At 39.3% G+C, this 21,061-nt stretch overlaps 2 protein-coding genes across 2 annotated transcripts in view; one reads left to right on the top strand and one right to left on the bottom strand.

The window, feature by feature from the left end:
* Positions 1–916: 916 nt before the first annotated feature.
* On the bottom strand, positions 917–1,264 carry LOC108038853. The gene has a single exon (XM_017115716.2). The coding sequence runs from the start codon at positions 1,232–1,234 to the stop codon at positions 1,007–1,009; it is 228 nt and encodes a 75-aa protein (XP_016971205.2). The 5' UTR covers positions 1,235–1,264; the 3' UTR covers positions 917–1,006.
* A 5,453-nt stretch (positions 1,265–6,717) lies between these two features.
* Positions 6,718–21,061, top strand: part of LOC108042227 (tyramine/octopamine receptor) — a 40,272-nt gene continuing 25,928 nt past the window's right edge. The window contains exon 1 of the mRNA XM_044456569.1: positions 6,718–7,270. The gene's annotated coding sequence lies outside the window, so the exon portion shown is untranslated. The remainder of the gene's footprint in view (positions 7,271–21,061) is intronic.

The following is a 21,061-nucleotide window of genomic DNA, read 5'->3' as shown; positions in this document are numbered from 1 at the left end:
GTAATATGTCGACATTTCGAGCAGGGTAAAAGATAAAATCAAACTTTTGAAAGCGTTATTTTCGTTCTCCTTCTCGTTAGAAGGCAAATATTTGTTTATATTTAGGAACAATTTTCAAGGGTAATTAAACTTCGGTTTGCAGAGGCTAGCTTCCATTTGCGTTCTATCCTAATAATGAGGAAAAAATAGGTTAAACACTGGGTTAATTTGACATAGGAATGCAGGACACATACAAGAGTATACTAAGACCGAATCGTCTTCTTGTCCTGTAACAATTTACCAATCAATTAAAAAAAATAGTGACCACACCGCTGATTAAAAACAGCAAGTTAATGCATTAATTTTTAGCCAGTTGTAAGGCACTTTTTGCCGCTGGGAAATACCCGAAAACATTTTGACTTTATCGCCATTTCTGGGTGCCAAGTAAAGTGTTTTTAAGCAATATTATGCCACTAATGTTTTAAAAGGAATAAAGCTCGGTGGCTGCAGAACGTCTGCCCTATAAAAACAAACTACAGCTAGTGGCCAGGATTGTCTGGCAGAGCCGACAGTAAGCCTCAAGTTCCCCGAAAGCACATAGGAGACTCTGCCTGCCCTGCAATTCAAATTCAATCAATTCAAATTCCCTAAGCCACAGTTTAAAAGCAAGCGAGGGACCCAAAGGAGCTGGATTGCAGTGGCATTTCTATTTCTTTGCGTGCCACACATGCTGTGAAGGCGGCTAATAGGAAGGGGCTCCTATTGCGATTCCTATCCTCCGCCACCCTGGACAGATGATTCGAGCAGCTCGGCGGGCAGCACCTTTGATGCTCCAATGAACGGGCTTATTCAATTTCTTTGGAGGATAGTCGCAATAGAAGTCTGGCTTTCAAACAGCAGAACCCTTACTTTGGCCATCAGAGAAAAAGTCTTGAGCTTAGCCAATAGGGTTCCATTTTCCCGCCTCAAGTGGAATTCCCTTCCTCTTCCCTTTTATTGACTCATGCAGGATCGTTTAAGAAAGTTTCTAAGCTGGAGCTGCAGTCGTGGCCGCAGCATCTGCTGCTGCCGTTGAGCCACCTGCGGCAGTTGTCTTCTTCGGCCCCCCCTTTTTGGGTTTCGTGCATTTCTTTAACTTCGCGTTCCATTTGAGAGGGGCCTTACACTTCTTGGCCTTGGCTTCCGTTTCCACGGCGAAGCAGCAGAGCAGCAGCACCAGCGTTACAATGCAGAGGTTTATCAGGGAGATCTTCATAGCTCTGCGAATCGAAATGGTCTAAGAAGAGTTTTCCACCTTCACGACGTGTACATTCCGCTTATAGTTCGGTAGAGCTAAACCTTTTAGGCGCCTGACATTTCACGGTACTTTATTTCGCATGTATTTTGCAACGCTATATAAATAATAAATCTACAATTGTATAATCTTCAATAGGTCAAGCACCAAACCGGTTTTTAAAATGTTTTGAATTTCTCTACTCATTTTGAAGATCAGACAAAACAGTTGGACCGGCAATAGTGTAAAATGTTACCCTACAGCTTTATTTTCATATTTTCTCAGTAATTTTTTAATCCTTTTTTTTTAATTTTTGATGATAAGAGAACATTTCTAATCTGGCATATTCCTAACTACAATTATATTTTTTTTTAGACTAAGCAAAAACGAAAAGAATCTTGGGAAATTAAGAAAGCAAATATAAACTAGAAAGATGTTGCGAAAACGTGCCGCACGAATCGAAATCAGAACTAATCCAATGGCGCTTCTTGAGCTTCTGGTTTCTCGCATTCTCCGACTTAGTTCATCTCGCAGTCTTTTACGTGCCCGTCAAACTTCGCACAATCAATAAGGGAGTGGTCATGGGGAGATTAGTTGCCGGGAGACGGAACCAAAGCCTCTCGGATTGGACATCTTGAGCTGCAATAGGTTGTTGTGGCCGCTGTTAATTGGCTTTGTTTACGAACTAACCCCGAGCACCCTTGATATTCACAATTCCCCTACAAAAACGTCTTACAAATGCTAGCCACATCCATCTAACAGCCATTCCAGGCACACCTGGCGTGTGCTTGTTATTTTCCCATAATCATGGTCGAGCATTGTTCAAGTGAGCTTGTATTTACAACTAATTGAGGCCGAAGACTTACATTTGAATAAGATAAGTCTCATTTACTGGGCAGATATCCTTCCAATTGATTCAAGTAGAAGTGCGTTCGACATAAGGATTAATTGGCCTAGTGCGAAGACAGTAATAGCAGACCAAATCAAGATTGCGGTAATGAATTGGCCAGGCTACTGAAAGCATTAATAGATTAATTTATACAACTTTTAAAGTATATTATAAAATTAACTTCAACAATGCAATTAAAAAGGTGCTGTTGTTTTGCTTAGTGTTACTTTTATATAACAATTATTATATAATATATAATATGGTCTAAAACGAATTCTTAATTGATAAGTTCGTTTTTGTAATAGAAAAACCTTGACAATCCGTTACTAAAAAAGTAGGACAATTGACTAAATCCATAATCAGGTTTGGAATATGTAGCTTGATTCTATTTTGACCTTAAAATTACTGCCTGAAGGAATCGCAAAACTCATCTCTATTGAACAAATTTAGAAGATACCAACTAACTTAAATGCTAAGGATATGCATAAATTCTTGTCATGGATAATGCTCTGACAAATGAGTAGAATCATTGGAAATGCGGCACATCCCTCATGTTCTGACCTTTTCAATGACCCAGCAAGAAGCCATTGCTTCCCTCAATTCGATGCGGCTCTTTCGGGGGCCTTTGCGCTCAGTAGGCCAACTGGCGCCTCTTGAAAGTCAATTTCAATCAGCAAACAAAGGAAATTTCTAGGCCAGAACATAAACACAAACAGAAAAGTGGTCAATGAGCCCAAAGTAGGAAGAGCACCGGATGGATAGCCCAGCCAAAGTGGCTGAGAAGGAGAATGTGGAGGAGCCAGGCCAAGCAAAAACTTTGCCAACGATTTATGCACAGGCTAAACATTTTAAACACATGCATAAATCAGAAACACACAGGGACCAAGGAAGCAGAGTGAAATATTTGGCAAACAGTCGCTTAAAGCCAAAGTTTTTAAACAACTCAAGGAACAGATCAGAATGGGCAGGCTTTTCGTCCCGATGATGTGTGACAGTTTGTGGCAAATTGAAAATGCACGGGTCGTCTGAGTGGGAACGGCAGAGGAGACGGACTTAGACACGCCATTAAGCTCATAATTGCCACATGGAGATAGGTCCGAATCCCTAGACAGGCTGGACACCCAGAATATGTGCCATCTGCCACGGGTTTATTGTGGTTTATTTGCTTTCATTTACTTTCACTTGGATCACATAAAATTTAATTAAATTGTTTTATTGCATTCAGGCCAAATGGAATTCCTTGAGCCAACTGCCATCAACTTCAGCATTTCGTGTGCCAACAAGGCGCACAAAAGAGGCGAAAATAAAAAAATCCCTGCACGCATAATTAAAAGAAGCCGCAACTGAGGCAACATTTTCGTTGCTAATCTTTTATGAGATTCCGCAGCCACAAAAGCGGATTCTTTTGGTCCGCATTCATGAAATGAATCTAGAATTGGAATATCTTTGTTTGTTTTTTTTTATCCCAAGAGCTAGTAATACAAAAGAAAACGTAAATGTAATTGGCATACAAAGGTTTTCTCTTTGAAAAATATATTTTGAGGAAACCAAATGGCAGCATTTTAAATATAATAATAAAATTAAGAAAATATTTTTGAAATTTAGAAAGCTTTTTTAAAAACCTAATTAAACTACCGAAAGCTTTTTAATAGTAAATATTTCAAGGAATTATTAAAATAATTTCAATTTAAATTTATTGAATAGTTGATTTGATTTTTAAACGCATTGCAGCAGTTATTCACGTATTTAGAGAAACTATGTTGGCTGGACAGCAACACTGTTGAGGAGGTTGGTGAAAATCAATAAAACCTAGGTGTTTGAAGATGATGGTAAAGATGTGAAATGGGAACTGGGCCACGGAAATTTAATAATTAGGTAAGCACACATGCAGTCAGGCTAATTGGCCTTCGCGCTGTGCAGAGAAAATTCTTGCTTTAAAGCTGCTGACAGAAGCTCGGGGCCCACTTTTTGGCGCTACACTCTCACAAACGGCAAATGGCACACAAAGAGGTCCAAAAATGAAAGGAACTCATTGGCATATCTACATATTTCTGGTTCAATGCATTGCCAGAAAGCACACACAAATACACCAGAGCGGCAAACCCAAAACACAGAATAGCAAACAAGCAGGCAAACATCTCTGGCGATTATGCAGTGAAAAAGAGCGGCAACGGGAAAGTGGGAAATGGGAAATGGACTGGCAGAAGGAAGGGGAAACGTGGAAATCCTCCGCAGGCCAGGCAAGCCGAAAGTATTCGAAAGATGCCAATTCATTTGTGCCATAAACAACTACAAACACAATCGGATGGCAACAACAATAACGCAGACACGAGATACTGCATATATCCGCACGGGGATATAGAATGCATATGCATATGCACACTGTATATTGGCCAACTATCGATCCAGACCATTGTAATTTGCAACTTTTCATTTTTCATTTTGATTTTTTTGTACTCGGAGATAAATTATTATTTGTTGGGGGTTGACAGTCGTAGTGAAATGTAAAATAATTTGTGGATATTCCACTCGGGTCAAATTAAGAAAATTGTTTCCGGTCTTACGTAAATTCCTCTTTGGTATCATCGAACACTAGATTTATTCAAGCCAAAATAACAGAGAAAATGTTCTAAAATGATTTAATTATTTTTTTTGTAATTTGTAAAGCTTTTTTTTCCCTTTTTCAAGAAATACAAAAGGCAGATTGAACTTTTTCGGTAGTGTATACATTTGGAACCCAAAATGAGCGTCTGTTATTTGTATTCGGGTTGCAGTTGTTTTTTTGTGGGAATGATATGAAAATTTGTCTGACCCATAAACCCAGACAGACATCTGTAAGTGTGTGGTTAAGGTGAATTGGGGCTTTGAAGCATTGCACTATGGGAAAATTACGGCTTTTTGGGAAATATTTCATGATGATGATTTTGGAATTGTGTCTATATTAAGAAAAGAATATTTTGTGAAAGAATTTAGTGGACTCCATTATTTGTTATACTAAAATAATGCATGATTTTAAGAAAATAAATTAACAATTACAGATATTATTGGACACCAATTCTTTACTTTTCGAAAAGAAATCCGAATTTTATAACATTATGTCCTGGCATAAACAGTGAAGCATAAGGTAAAGTTCGTTAAAGCGTACACTACAAGATGAAGTTAATCGCAAAGAGTGATGTACTCACCTTGTACCCCTTTTTAAAAAGTGCATTAAGTTCTATAGTGCAATGCCGTCCGGTCTGTCAAGCAATCCACATGTGAATCACACTCTTAAATGTGTTGGCCTTGTTATGACAGACTACCAATGTTAACCACTCCTGCCGATCTTATGCCGGCTTCTCCACTTTCAGACAAGAGCACACTTGGCTTTATGATTTAGCCAGGACCTTCGACAGAGTTTGTCATTTACTTTTTGTCACTGTTTCCAATGGCTTTCACGGCTGCGTACGTCTGTATGCAGGATAATTTGCTTTGACATGCAGCTTCTAAAACTTTAATTGACAAGAGCAAGGAGGAGGTGCTGTAACAGGAAAACAGCATGGAATGACCCACAACAACTGAGGCTTGGATTATATCCGGCTGAGGTATGAGCTTCGAAATAAACCAGGCAGCACCTCTCATCTTTTTCAGACCCATGCTGCAAGATAATTGTGTTTCCTGCCTGGAGCCAACAAATCTGCAAGAACAATAACCGGAGCGGCAGAAGCAACAGCAAATTATTGTATCATTGCAACAACGCAGTGTGCGAGTAACAACAGCTCTCAAGCTCGTCATGCAGCCATGAATGTCTGATGAGAATGTCACTTCTTGCAGCTGTCTCTGCTGTGCGCTTTTCCATGTCAATTCCATTTCCCAGCAACTACCAACATTTGTCGAGAGGAAAAAGTGAAAAAGGTATTCTTCGTTCGCAAAGGGAAGGTTGGTAGAAAAGCTTTTTCATTTAGAAACACTTTTTGTATTAAAAACAAATGGTATGCTTGTTCATCGTTTTAATAAAGTTCGAACATTGCATTGCCTCATTCGTTTGAAGTCATGGATCGATCGCTGAGTAAGTTAGCAATATCAGCGCTGATTATTTCATACTTGCTCCTTGTATATTTGGGCATATTTATGTCAGTTTATTGACTTGTAGATTCCTTTCTTGTTAAGTGTTAATTTCGTGCACAAATCTTAACCATATATGAGTAGGCGAAAACATTTATTGTTTCACAGATTCCGCAGATCGCTGTTTTATGGGGTCGGAACAGCTTTGCCTGCATTTCTTGTTGCAATGGATCTAATAAAAAGTCGGTAGTCAAAACCAAACATTTTGTGGATCCTTTTGGTTTCATTGCATTGCTAAAACAAATTTTGAATCCAAACTGAATCAACAGTTTGGCAACTAAGAGAGGCCCGCTAAGAGCGGCCGTGCACTGCTTTGCCGACGCGGCCCACTCGTTCCGACCCGACCCGATTCGTTTCGGCCCGGCCAAGAGCCGACGAAGAGGCGGCGAACTGTTGCGGGTGGCTGAAGTTTAAGGACGGACCGCGTGAACGGCGTCGTTCAGTTCCGTGCGAATTGGCGTTGGGTGTGGACGCGAGTGGCGGAAAGCAGGCGGCGTCTCTGGCAACAAGCTCTTCCATCTCTCGTGACTCTGGCGCCGATGCGACATTAGCTAGCTGCCAATTCAACAATTCCCGCAAAAGTTCAAGTGACAACTTCCCAACCAATAACAACTTTCCGACGAAGTCAACGCAAATTGATTCCGGTTCGATTGTCTCTCGATCTTCATCGATTCATTACGCACAGGAAAACGAAAGCAAACCATTAAGTTCTAGTGAAAAGTTTTCTTGGCTCCTTTAGCGTGGCAATGCTACCGAAGCCAAACCAAAAATTTCGCAAATGAGTGTTCGCAACGTCGGGCTAAACCAATTAAAAGAATTCATTCTTGTGTAATAAATAAATTGCTAACAATTATAACTTGTAATCGCACTCAAGCATAATCAAATGAAAAGTTCAACAAAATGTTTACGGCAATTGCAGCTCAAAGCGAGAGACCATAGACGATGTGCAAGGTGTTGTGGTAGTGGCAAGAAAACTCAAAGGAAGCCGCAAGGCTCGACCAGAAATATATAAGTTGTAATTGCAGGTAAGCAGTATACCGGGAAAGAACTGGCATGCATTTCTGATAATGAGTTCTTGGGAATACAAATTAAAGGTGTTAGATGTGAAAATTTATTTGTTTAAATTTGGCCGACATGTATTGAGCATTTTTAGTTCCCAAATTTGTAAACATATGATATATTCAATTTTAATTTATTCGTAATCAAAAAAGTCAATTTGTATCGAAAAATACAATCCCAAAAACATTAAGACTATAAACAACAAATGTTTAATAAATAAAGTCTATAATATAACAATAGGAACCATTAAAAATAAATAATACGATTCTTATAAAATTTACCCTAAAATAAATAACGTTGTTAAAAATAGCAATACGGTGAAACAAATTAAAAAATATATATTTTTTTCTTAAAAAATCCCGCTCACTAGAAGCAGTGCAAATTTTTCTTCTAAAGATTTTTGTTTGACTTGTTTTCCTTGCTTGCTTGATCCTAGAAAAAACAAATGTCTATAGCCTAAACGCCTGCCATGAAATAAAAAACTCCACACTGGGAAAACCCTGAGAGAACATGGAGAAACGAAAGAACGAATTTCCCAAATGCGACGTAATGTATTATTTGAACACCTTTAATTAATTAAACGGCACAACTTCCGAGTGCGGGCCACCAAAAAACTTCTTGAGCCAAGGCTGTTCTTACAGGTGCAAGAATGATTCTTGGGGGGCTGGGGAGTCGTTTTTCAACAGCATGATTATTATTTTATTTCATGTTGTGGCTTTTAAGTAACAGACTTTGCACAATCGCGTGGCGAAAATCCCGGCTATACGCCCCTGGGGGCGGTGATCCAGGGAGGCTTCTTTGTCCCAGAGCGTGCCGCATTTATACCAATTTGAAAAGCGCGGCTTACTTTCGCGCCAACCGCATGATTATTTATTTATTTGGTTTTTCCGGTCTGCGGCTGCTCTTTCCCAGCGCATCTTTACCCCAAGCCCCAGCTTTTCCATCTTTGGGGTTCGTTGCCCAGAAAGTATTTACATAAAATCTAATCAAAAGGCAAGCGATATTATCTGCTCGGACTGCTGCTCATGAAAATTTCAATAAGACTTTGACACAGATACAAATCTACGTTCATATGTTCATGTACATATGTAAATAAATATATACGAAAGAATATACATATATATAAATATATGTGGACTGCACTTAACCTACAGCCCGGCATCGTTTAGTAAAATAAGGTTTAGGGCTCGAACAACTCTAAAAGCATTTTTAATAATTCAGGACTTTTTATTTTGTTGGCTGTCTGTCAAGGCGCAATACAACTCTTTTAACTCTTGTTTGAATATATTTAAGTCGCATTCTTAAAGAGATATTAGTTCCGATAAAAACTTTATTGCAAAATATTAAAGTAATGTGTCGGAGAATGCATTCTTAAAATTACATATAATTCATAAAGATATTTCCTTATCTACGTACAGGAAGTCACGACTGTCCAACTGATTCGGACGATTTTGTTTGTCAATCGAGGCAAACTGTGACATTTTATTTACATCCAATAAAGCCGCAGAAAAAAATAAACAAAAAACGGACAGGAGGAAACCTTTATATGCCATCAAAATTAATGCAGTTAAGCCTGCCAATGTAATCAATGAAATATTGATATTTGTAATGTTTAATCTTTTCAATTAAATTGGCAATGATTTACGCTGTCCTTCCGAAGATGTTTGGTCACCGAATTGTAATGACACATTAAGCTCCGATACGAAACGTTGCGACGCGGCTGCGGAATTGTAAATGATGTTGTCGCATAAATCAATTAAAATACTAATTGAAAAATAATTAAATATACAAATTAAGTTGCAAGTTGTATGTGCTTCTCTGCATTAATATGCTCGGTGATTTAATGAATGAAATTGCTTGAAATGACTGTGCTCTCTGTGAGGATATTGCTCGGCAGCACCCGCTGAGCTTCAATCGTTCGCCCAATAAACATCCAACGTCCATCCATTAAAGTCTCATTTTAAATAACGTATACGCCCCGCTGCTACAGCCAAACAATCGAACGTGTTTTTCCAAGCATTCACAGGCCAAGCAATCATTTATTTAGGCGAACAAAAGTAAGCGCCCCATAAAACTATTCAACTGATTGCGGTATTTTCGTTTCCATAACGCATACGCCTCGATGACCCGATTAAATGCCGCCTAATTGCTTCCTTAAGCCTAAAAGCTACTTCAGCAAAATAATATGGCTCATAGACTCTTAGCGAACACAAAAGCACTAAATTCGGTGAAGAGGAAATTATTTGAATTCAATATTTTCATCTGGCATGCACAATTTCAGGCTTTTCATTCAGTCTCTCACTTGATGCATATACATTTTAATGCATTCATTTAATAGGACGGCCCCAAACGGGATGGGGACATCCATCTACCAATCAATCAATCAGCGGGCGTGATGAAAATTATTTTAAGAGCCAAAAAACACTCGGAGAGTCCGAATAAGGAGCAAAGTAAAATAAAAGAAAGGAAAGTTTGGGGCTGTGGTTTGCATAATAATGGGATATTCCAAGGCTGGCCAAGAATGCGGTTCTGGGTTCTCAGCTGACTGCTTCCAAGCCAACAGTACGTGCCGCCGTCACTGAGCAGGGATCGGATGGACTTAGTTCGGTGGATTTGGTTCCATTCTGGCCACTCAACCGCAACACAGATACAAATTAGCAATTGCAGAAACTCTTCCTTGCTTACGCCCATTTCGAATTTTGCTGCCTCCTTTCAATGCAATCGGGAAATTCAAAATTAAAGTATTCACCAAGGGATTAAGGATGGGGTGGATCCTCTTTCTGAAGCTCTCACCCTCGGCGTAAACATTGACAAAAAGTTTTAATTACAACAAAGCAATTATTAAACATTAGCTCGGTTTCGGCTAAAAGCTAATGCAAACAGAGCCGACGGCAATGCATACTTATGAGGGCTGAGAAAAGCACTTCCCGCTTGTAGACTCGAGCAAATGGAGCGTGCTGCATGTTAATTAAAAACACAGGCTGAATGACAGCAATTAATCTGACTAGACCTTCCGCTCGCTTATCCGAATGGAAAAGCTTTCTGGTCAGTTTTTCTGCTGGTTTCCTTGATTTACATAATATGCTAATTACGACACACTTTCCAGCGCATAAATCATTCATTAATCATCAGCTTTCGGGCCAGTCCAATTCATGTGCGGGCTCTTCAATTAGACCCTGAACTTTTCATCCGTTTTGGCTGTCTCTAGCTTTGTCGACTCAATGTGCGCAAATTCTGTGCTAAGATTTTAATTTTGCTCTAGAATGCAGCGTGCGTCTGTGCGCGATAAAATGAATATGATGTTTTCGAAAGGAATAAAGGCTAAGGTTACAGGCAGGGAAAGAAAATAACAATTAAGTAGTCTTTAAACATAATATAATTCAATATTAAAGACAAAAAAAATATTGTCGATTTTTTAGTTGAACTTCATTCTTAATTATTAATTACTGAAACAAAATTATTTGGAAATAACAAATGATAAGAAACCGAAACTTCTAGGTCTTAAACCATAAAACAAAGATGGTAACATTTGGCAAACTCACAGAGAAATTCATCATGTCAGTTGTTTGTACATTTAAAAATTATAATAAATAATTAAAAGCAAGTTTTAAAAAACGAATTAATGGATTTATTGACTCCCTACCTATTATGTTATTTCTTCTTGAATCAGCAAAATGAAAAATTTAATCAAAGCCGTTCGCAATTTTTTAGGGTACTTTAAATTATTAACTAGTTTTGAATCTTGTTGAAATGTGATTTTGTAGAACCACTTTTGGTTTTCCAGCTGATCAACTTTCTCCACGCCTCATTAACGCCTTAGGCCTTAGCCAATCCCCACTGTATGTGTAGTATACTGCTGTTTGCTGCAAACGCATAAAAAATTGTTGCCACATCACTCACTCAGCTTGGACGCGACGGCGGCAGCTGCTTTCACCGCCTTTCTTCTGCATCTTTCCCGAGCGGAGGAGGGGCGGGGTGGGGATGGGACTCTTACAATATGCCATCGCGGCCCTGGCAGCCTGCAGTCAAAGGCATCTCATCAGCAGCCATTCTGGGCCCTCTACCCTGCAACATTTCCTCACAAAATATGTATGCCATGCGGTTGGGAGGTGGGTCAAAGGGTAAGGGGCTTATTTCGTTATCACTGCACCTTTTGCGATTGGCAAGCGATTTTTATTGGCCCAGTGCCGCTAAAAATAAGCGAACCTTGAGATTTCGACCGACTTTTAATTGCATACTTTGTAGGACCCATAATCGGGGCACACAAAGCCAGCGTCGCAACCATGTGCGTTTTATGTGCTTTTTTAACCTCTTTACTACTTTTAAGGGCCATGGGGCACTTAAATTTGTTGCAAAAATGCGAGCGGAATTGAAATTGAAATCGAAATGGGAATGCAAAAACACAGCCACATTGAGAGCAATTTCAATGGTGTCCCGTATATTTTCCGCCGCACATCCACATCCTGCAGCGCTTTCCCGGCCTAAGTCTATTCACGATTTCGAGCCTATGCCGGGTGCTAAAGCACATGCGGCGCCATCGCAACTTGGAATCAGGCTGAATGAGTCGTCCGCGCTGTACAACTTTTTGCTCATGCCAAATATACTATATAGAGTTGGAGAGACAGGAACATGGGGGGGAAGGAAAAATACAAAGCCTACTTAAATACATTCATTTATCGGCAGTGAACATTTTTGGTGGGTGTTAAAAAAGATTTTGGGCGAGTAAGAAACACAAAAAAGAACTCCATTGTCGATTTCCCCAATTAGATAAACATTACTCTGTTAACCATCTTTAAAATAAATATCCCGCCAATAGATGTGCAATGTGTAAGTCTATCGGTGCGGTAAAACAACATATATTTGGCGCCAACTGGCGGCAAGGTATATTTATCCCCTAACGCTGGCGTTATTAAAATAATTGTTCGGTTTTGAGAATGTTGCTTTCTTGTTTTAAATTTACCAAATAAATAGAAGCTGACCAAAAATTTTGATCTACCATACATTTAAACATTTTTTCGATTTTTTAATAATTTTTAATGTAAAAATATGACCTTACTAAGGATATTTATATTATTAATGACTACAGTCTAATTATATTAAATCTTTAGCACATAGACAAATTGTTTAAATGTAGTTTCTCCGTCGTTTATCAATTTACCATAAGTATCCGTTTTTCTGTTTATGTGAGACAAGCTCAAGAATAAAAATATTCTACTAATTATCGAAATAAAGAAAATAATGCTTTTAAAGATATTACATAAGATCATCGTAAAAGAGCTGGCACTTTACCCTTTGCCACAACATTGACACCTGGATAGCATTACTTTCTCATGCACAACATCCCAGCCATACACTGTACGGAAATTGCTCTGGTTGCTGTCATCGTTATTTGCACGCTTTTGACACTTTTAATAACCGCAAAACCGTAAATACCGCCAACCACAGCGACGTAAACCAAAGCCAGCCAAACCAAGCCAGCCATCTGGCGTCTGTTTAGGATGAGAAAGTGCCACATCAGCTGGGCCACAACGGTTTGCATGCATATCCATCAAATGAAAAGAAAACAGCGCCCCACACAACAGGACCTCCACTCGGTTCGGTTCAGACAACGACTTGGCACCAGCTAATTTCCGCAATCAGAGACCCACTTACCGGACCAAAGCACATAAACAATGCACCTCAGATACGTCCACGACCCGCGGCATCGCTACAGCGGAGCAACAGGGGCGGGGATAAGGGCAGAGGGCAAAGGGTAAGGACAAGGGCAATCGTCGTTGACTATATGAGGAACTATCATTGCCCATGTGAGTGTGAAGGTCTCTAGGTCGACACATGCTTCTGGCAATGTTCACTGCTGAAAAACTTCGGGGAATCAAAAAAATAGTAACTTAAGGCCAATTCACTCAGTATTGACAAGGAAAAGCACTTTTTTTTTAATTTTCTCAAAATGGCCAACATATGTATATACAAATTTATATTTATATTATCAATTTAACAAATTGGCTTATCGTCACACATGTTAAAATATTCGGCTGTATTCGGTAAATCTGTTGAACCAAAAAAAAATAATAGTACGGTTTTTAAGAATAATCTTTAATTTTAATTTTTATTTAAACCGATTTATTTCCCTTTGATAAAAAAAACGAATTTCAACTGAAATAATATCTTTTCAACATTATAGAGTGTTGAAAAGTGTTCAAGCCTTTTTCATTTTTATAGTTTTCACTATACATATATACATATATATCCCAAAAATATCATAAAAAGCGCATCCACCAGAGTACACAGTTGTTCCGCCGGGGGATTTATGTAGTTGCGTTTTTTCTGTTTGTATTCCTTTTCACGTGTAGGAGGACAGGCGACACCTCTTCGAGTGGGTTAAACAATGGCCTAGACTAGAGGGATGGCAGCCATCCAGGCCAATCCTCAGCCAAAACAAGCTGTCACAGCCAGCTGGCCATCGACACTGAGACACTTTTAGTTTGACTTTTAATTGGATTTTGATGGAGCAGACTCAAGGACGCAGGAGCGGATGGACTGAGGGGGTACTGGCGTGTGCTGAACTTTCCACAACAATAATTATTTCCCAGCCATTGAAAAACAATTTCCCTTTCGATTTCCCCATCACATTTAACTTGACTTTCTTTTCCAGTCGCACTCGCCCATCGCATTCTGCGCTTCGGTTTGGTAAATGTTTTTACCGGAAATTGTTGCAATTTATGATTTAATTTATGTTCATTTTAAATGGCGGCGGCTGCCGCTGACGCTCCTTCCGCGCCACTTTTGTGCTCGACACGGCATATAAATGCGGCTGATTATCGGGCGGAATGAAGTACTTTGCCCCCTTTCCACAGGATATGCAGGGAATCAATGAAGACAATCAGGCGGTTCATTTGCGGCCATCCAAAGTCAATTGCCAATGCTGTTGGATGGAGCAGCAGGATATGGAATGGGGTCTTTAAAAATATTTTGATTTAAGATCCCGAGTAAGCACGACGATCTGATCTGAGTGAGGTTAATACATGCACACACAACGGAATTTTCCCCAAGATTTCCTTACCATTTACCTCAATTGTTTATTTTCGCAATTAAGTTTCCTGATTCTTCGTCGCTATTTCGGCTTACTTTAACTGTCACAGACATCGCTGATGGAAAGAGGGGATGTTGACAGGGAAACTGAAAAGAAAGTGAAAGAAATTGAGACACGCATGGCTGCATTTTTGACTGGCATACGTGAGTGAGTAAGCCCCCACCCACACACTTTCCCCCACCTGACGGCGCCATCAAAACTGATGTCACACGATGATGATGATGACGAGCAGCAGGAGAAAAGAAATTCCTCTAAAATGGTTGGCGTGTGTCGAATGACTCTGGGCGAATGTAGGAAGCAAATAAGAAAATGATTTGCACATCAGACTCTACTGCAATCAAAGTGAGCGGTTTCCTAATGCCCGCCCTTATCAATCATTCTTTTAACACGCTTTTTTCCAACGACTTTTTTAATTTTGTCGAATTTGTATGAGCATAAAGGGCATTAGACTTGACACCAAATTGAACATTAAACGAGAAGAAATTAATCTAGAAATGGATGGGTGACAGGCACATGCAAAGAATTATGACACGAGAACCCAGAGAGAAGACAATGAAGAAAAGAGCTAAGTCATTTGAGAGTGCAATTTTTTTCAACTTCACAATTTCAAAAATTGTTCCTCATTTAATGATGATCTTGAAGGATTGGTTATAACACCGCGGATTTAAATATCATCGTATGCCTCATATGATGAAATACTATATTTTTACAAGAATTTGCGGTGCTATTTAGAATTTTAATAACGCTTAATGCAAATGTAATTTAAAACCCTTCTATAACGACCTCACCTACATTTTAAGAAAATATCTTAACAAGTTTTTTTTGTAGACGTCTATCATTCCATTCGAGCGCAAAACAAAATTATAGAAATTCTAATTTGAAGACTTCGCAAAGTCTTAGGCCCTAAGCTCCCAGGAAGTGTGAATGGAAGCTTCTGCGGGTCTTATCTAAAAATAAGAGGCTCAAAAGACGCCGCGGCAATTTGGAAACTGAAGGAAAAGTTTTTTGTCTTTGGCGAACCTTGGAAGAAACTTTGCCTGTCTGCTAAATTTCCTGGCAGAGCGCCTTTGTCGCAATACTTTCTAACCACATGTGGGAAAATAAAAGGGGCTGGAAAAGATGGTGGCTGCGGGCCTATTATGATGCAGTTTCGAGGCCATCAATTGGTTCACCTGTCGAGCGTAAAGGTGCGATGTGCCGGCCAATAAATCACAGGCGCACAATCGACTCAGCCGATTAATCAAAAAAGTAACAAATAAATCAACGAGGGGCGGCAGGATTACCCATACGCTGCCTCAATTAAAACAAAGAAGATGAGCGAGGAGCTGTGGCAAAAAGGTTTTAATCAAATGCCGACAGAGTGACGTCAAGAGAAGCCATCATCAGAACACTTAAGTCATCGGCTTAAACATACTGAAAGGATGTAGATTATGTCTAAAGTTGCGTGGGCAGAGGACCACTTTAAGAATGTTTAATATGCGCAGCTAATAGGATAAGTTCACTTTTTGTGGGTACCCAGAGCAGGGGAGTTAATCCTTCTTTAAGGGAATTTTGAAGAAAATTCTATAGCGTAAGTAGGAGAACTTTCCTGCGGCTTAAAATATGATTTTTGTGCCATTTCTCTTGCTCAAATCTGCAATCGCCTAATGTTTTCCGGCCGGCCATGATTGATTGTTCTCAGCAATCGATGCCAGGCAACTAATTGAGTTCGCCGACCCCAGCCACAATTAATCATCCAATCCCGAGCCAAATTTCTTAATCTTTTAGCTACAGCTTTAAACTTATTTAATCGGGAAAACTTAAATCAAGTATACGCCATATTGTGCACTTGCAAAAAGTCACCCTTGCTGAATCGCTTAAGTGCAGCACCAAATTTGGCAACAAAGGAAATTTGGGTTGTGTTTCAGAATGCTTTGCAGGTTAATTTACTCCAGACCCTGCAACAGTGGCAGCCAGCAAAATGCACTGGAACGAAAAGGGAATCCCTAAACCGAACAAGCAAATGGCCAAATGCAAGAAATGAAAGAAATACTCACTTACGATTAGCTTTGCTTTCCCTGCGTTCGACGTGCCAAGTTCCCGGCAATAAAAGATTTATGCAGCGGAAATTGAAAGGAAAGCAGGGAAAACAGGGAAAGCCAAGTCACAGACGAGAGAAGCGAGAAGCAAAGCAAAACTGAAAAACGCACAACTCATTGACTTGGCTTTCCCGTTTTTCGTTTTCCCTATTGAAGTGCTCGCCTTCACAGGCGGCTCCAAATGCTTGTCAATTAAATTCAATTTATTAATTTCAATTATTTGCGCTTCAAGTGGCCAGCAGTAGAAAAAATGTCAGGGAAAGCCAACCGAGGGAAAATCTGTCAGCGAACGCACTAAAGCGAAAGCTATGGCCTTCTTATGCCATCTCTCCCTCGGCGATTGGCATGTGCTTCAAAGAAATTTGATTGATGTGCGGGAAAATGGCAAGAAGGTTTGAAATAGCGAAAAGCCTATCAAGGCTAACTTAAACTGTTCAGCACAGACGAATACAAATGGCAGCATTTCGAAGAACTCAATAGTTCGCTGTGTTATCGGGAAAAGGAATCTTAGTTTATGGTCCAATGGTTCGCTTGGTTAAGTATAAATGATTTTTCGGCTATGCACTTGTTTACATCATGCTTTGAATATTAAATACCATTTATTATCAGTTAATTTATGAACCTGTTTATTTATCTTCATTGCCATATATTTTTTATTTATTTAATAAATTATAGTTTAGGACTTATTTTTAGAACCTCACACACTGGTATTTTCCAGACAAGACACAAATAAAAAGCCACGATATGCTAGTGGCCATCAACAGTTTTAGCTCCTGAAGGGTAGAGTATAAACGAAAACGAATCGCATGATTATGGCTAATGGCACATACCGACGAATCAATATGTAATCAAGGCTCATTGACGCGTCTTAGTCATTTAATGGACACTAAACGGAAGAGGACCCTTTCCAAAATCATCAAACAAGCGCTAGGGAAAGTACAGTCACCAGCCCATTCCCGAAATATAATTAAGTGCCATGTATAAAGGCAAAATGGTTCTCATATGTCAAAATCAACGCAGGCAGCTGTTCGGTGGTCTGTCTATCGTCCTTTGTGTTTGCTCTTGGCCTAATGCTTTTTATGTTGCCTACTTTTTCGGGCGCCGAGTCAATTTTTATGGGCAGGCCCAGAACGAGCCGTGAAAAAGTTGAGCAAAGAGAAATGCCATCAAAGTTCAAGTGAGTCACGATAACTCCGGGGGGCGTTGGAAGATAGAACTAGGCCCCTCCCCCCACATAAATCACACATACACAATGATGTTAATAGTGTCGTAAAAACTACGACAAAGCCCCCTGACCACCTGTCCCACCTGCATAGATGATGCTCTCCTTTGACGCAAATATTGACTACACAGAGGTGACCCCAACGACCCCCACTGGGAAGGAGTAGTGTGAAAGGGGCTTAGGGAGCTCGGGAGGGATGATAATAAATCGACGTTTGGTCGCCAAAGTGTGAGCTGAAAATTAAAACATTTCACCTGGCCTGATGTTGACAAATTAGAGCCTTCCCATGCCAACAGGATGACAGTAGTGGTTACTCGCCCTTACCGCCTCACCGCCTTCCCCTTGACCCCCGCTGTCACTGTCACCTGTCGTATCCTTTCAATGCATATACAATTTACCAACGCCCCCGTTCCACTTTTACTTCCTTCCACTTGTGGGAGGCTTCAACTTTACAGCCCGGCAGTTGAAGCTTCGGCAGATTATCGGTTAAATAAATAGACAAATTGATTTTAATGGAATTGGATACACCAGCCAAGCGACCAACGAGCGTTGCCTGCGAAGTGATGGACACATGCCACACGCAGGCACACTCCTGGCCACCGGTGACAAAAGCTGCGACGAACCTCATTGGACATGACCCGACCCAGTTGTGCAAACATATTTTCGTGTAATTTTGTCTTGGCTCGTTTACTTTTTTATATGATGGCCCGGTTGCTGTGGTTGTTGGAGCGTGTCCTGCCTTGAATGTTGGTTTACAAGCTCTTAAAGCTGGATAAGCCGGGAGTAAACGCTATTAAAAGTATAACAAAATAACCTTGTTGTTTAATATTACAGTGAATTTTTTTTTTTTATAATTTCATTATTCTCAACACATTACTATGACATGGTATATATGTTTTGTATACCCCTGCAAAAGGTATTGATTGCAGTAAAAAGTTTGACACGCAGTGATGGAGGTATTTGACCCTATAGTGTAAATATATTCTTGATCAGCGATCGGCAGACTATATCCTAGATAGGAACAATGGAAAAAATGGAAATGTATAACAAAAAATATAAAAATAGGAAATAGGAAATAGGGCTTACATTTTGTAAACGTCGGACGTTTATATCATATAACTGCTATAGGAAAGAACTGAAAATTAATAGTAAATAAATATGGCTTCGACTTTTCTCAAAATAAAAACGCATACAAAGTGGTGAAGATATTTTTTTTAAATTTATTTTTACATTTTTTTAAAGTTTATATCATTGCTGTGAAAAATTATCGGAAAATCGTAATTAGTCTCAAAATATGCTTAACTTCTTGATTTTTAGACTGTAAAAAAAAAAAAAAAAATTTTTTTTTTTTTTTTTTTATTTTAATAAAATTAAAAAAAAATAAAAAATTTAAAATTTTTTTTTTTTTTTTTTTTTTTTTTTATTTTTATATTTAATTTTTTTTTTTTTTTTTTTTTTAATTAAATTTTTTTTATTTTAATTATTTTAAAATTTTTTTTTTTTTTTATATATTGAGGGGGGGGGTTTTTTGGGAAGAGAAGAAAAGGGGGGGGGGGGGGGGGGAAAATTTTTTTTTATTTTTTTTTTTTTTGTTGGGGTTTTTTTTTTTTTTTTATATTTTTAAAGGAGGAGGAGGAGCGACAACTTTGGTTAGCCTCGGATTTCTATGTTCCTCCCGGCGGTGGCTCAGTGGCTCAACGTAGAGCGCTGTCGTGGCATCGTGTCCAAGTTTGGCTTCTGTGTGTGTCATCCCATCCTTTAGCAAATACTCTTCGCTGCCACATGTCCTGGCCCACCATCCTCCTCACTCCTCCCGCACTAACTAATACGAATTTCACTTAATTGCACTCGAAAAACTATGCATGTGGATTGCTCCCAACTTGTCTGCCAAGTGAGCCGACGGAGGCTGTGGGGAAAAGTGGGAAAACCAAGGGAAAGTGGGTGAAAACACCGAAAAAAATTAGTTAATGAAATTCAGCTTAGAAAATAGTTAGAAGGCATTAAATATGTTTTTCCACTGCTCGAATATTGGGCGAAAACATCGTACTTTTTCTTTAAAGACAGCGAAGTTTTACATTATTACTTTACTGGGTAACCAACTTCTGAACAAAAGTAGAATGCTCTTTGCAAGAATTAAATGGAAGAACAAATTTTTTTAAATTTATAAGCGAAACTTGTCGATGTGTGTGTTTTATACTGTTCGTGTAGGCCTCTGCTGGCAGTCTTTCGGAAAAACACTTTACCATGTGGTGATCAAACCAGAAGAAGGGAAGTTCCTTTCGATTTTTCCAGTGTATGTCGGCATTAGTTTTCGCTTTCATTGATGCAGACAGTTTTGACAGAACATCAGATGCACACACTCAGACAGAGGGGCAAAACGAGAGCCCAGCTCGAGGGGCAGGGGCAGAGACGAGGCAACCGCAAAGCGACATCCTTGGTGAATGGGTCTGGTCCTAGCATAGGAAAACTTTTTCGCTTGCGTGCTGTTTCACTTTTGTCTTTGGTCTGGGGCTTAGGGGCAAGGGGCTAAGGCTTCGTCCAGGATCCGTTCCCTTAACCCTTGAACAGCCAAAACTGTTGTCAGCTGTTGAAAGTTGCTCACGCATAAGCATTAACCAGCAACCAGAAGCTGACATCCTCTGAAAAACCCAGGACCGCATGCTAATGAGTACAACTTTCACCCACCTTTCCCATTTTTTATCGTTGAAGAGCTGAACTTTTCTCTAGGTGAAAGATCTGGATAAAAGTTTAATGAAAAACTTAAAGACCGAAACAAAAACGGATTAAGTTTTCAGATCTTCTTTCAATAGATTACACGTAAAGCTTAAGTTTTCAAAAATAATTGTTTTAGTTTTATAATCTATACATTGAGATATTTTCTGTTTATCAAGGATGAAGAATACATGTAATTTGTTTGCAATTTGCTTAGGGTGTTACGGTCGATGTAAATCTATTTATAATGGAGATTGATAAAACATATATTTTGAGTTCTGAGCAGATTTAAATTTTTTCTGCATTCAATTAAATTGATTGAAGATAAAATAGCTACAATGCACTTACGTTGTCGAAGTTGTATGGTTCTCACCTTGTTCTTGACTAGAAGAAAGATAAATTTAATGGCCTGTCGTAAAAAACTTTTTGCCTTGCTAGTGTCCTGTATCCCTTTTCCTGGCCTTTTGGCCCTGCCACACTATACATTAGGGGCGTTTTGTATCCCCCAACTCTGACCCGCTCTAAACCTAATGTTACTTGTCAACAGCTGCAAATAAATATGGCCAGAGGAGACAAGAAGGGTTCCCTAAGATAAATTGAAATTTATGAAGCGTCTAGGAAGTCAGGAAAGTCAGGAAGAGTCAGGGAAAGATGC

This window comes from Drosophila rhopaloa, unplaced genomic scaffold, assembly GCF_018152115.1.
Source record: "Drosophila rhopaloa isolate 14029-0021.01 unplaced genomic scaffold, ASM1815211v1 contig_12, whole genome shotgun sequence".
Classification (NCBI taxonomy): domain Eukaryota; kingdom Metazoa; phylum Arthropoda; class Insecta; order Diptera; family Drosophilidae; genus Drosophila; species Drosophila rhopaloa.
This window is presented reverse-complemented; position numbering and strand designations above follow the sequence as displayed.

Coding starts and splice junctions, on each gene's coding strand:
- LOC108038853 (XM_017115716.2), bottom strand. CDS start 1,234: ATGAAGATCTCCCTGATAAACCTCTGCATTGTAACGCTGGTGCTGCTG.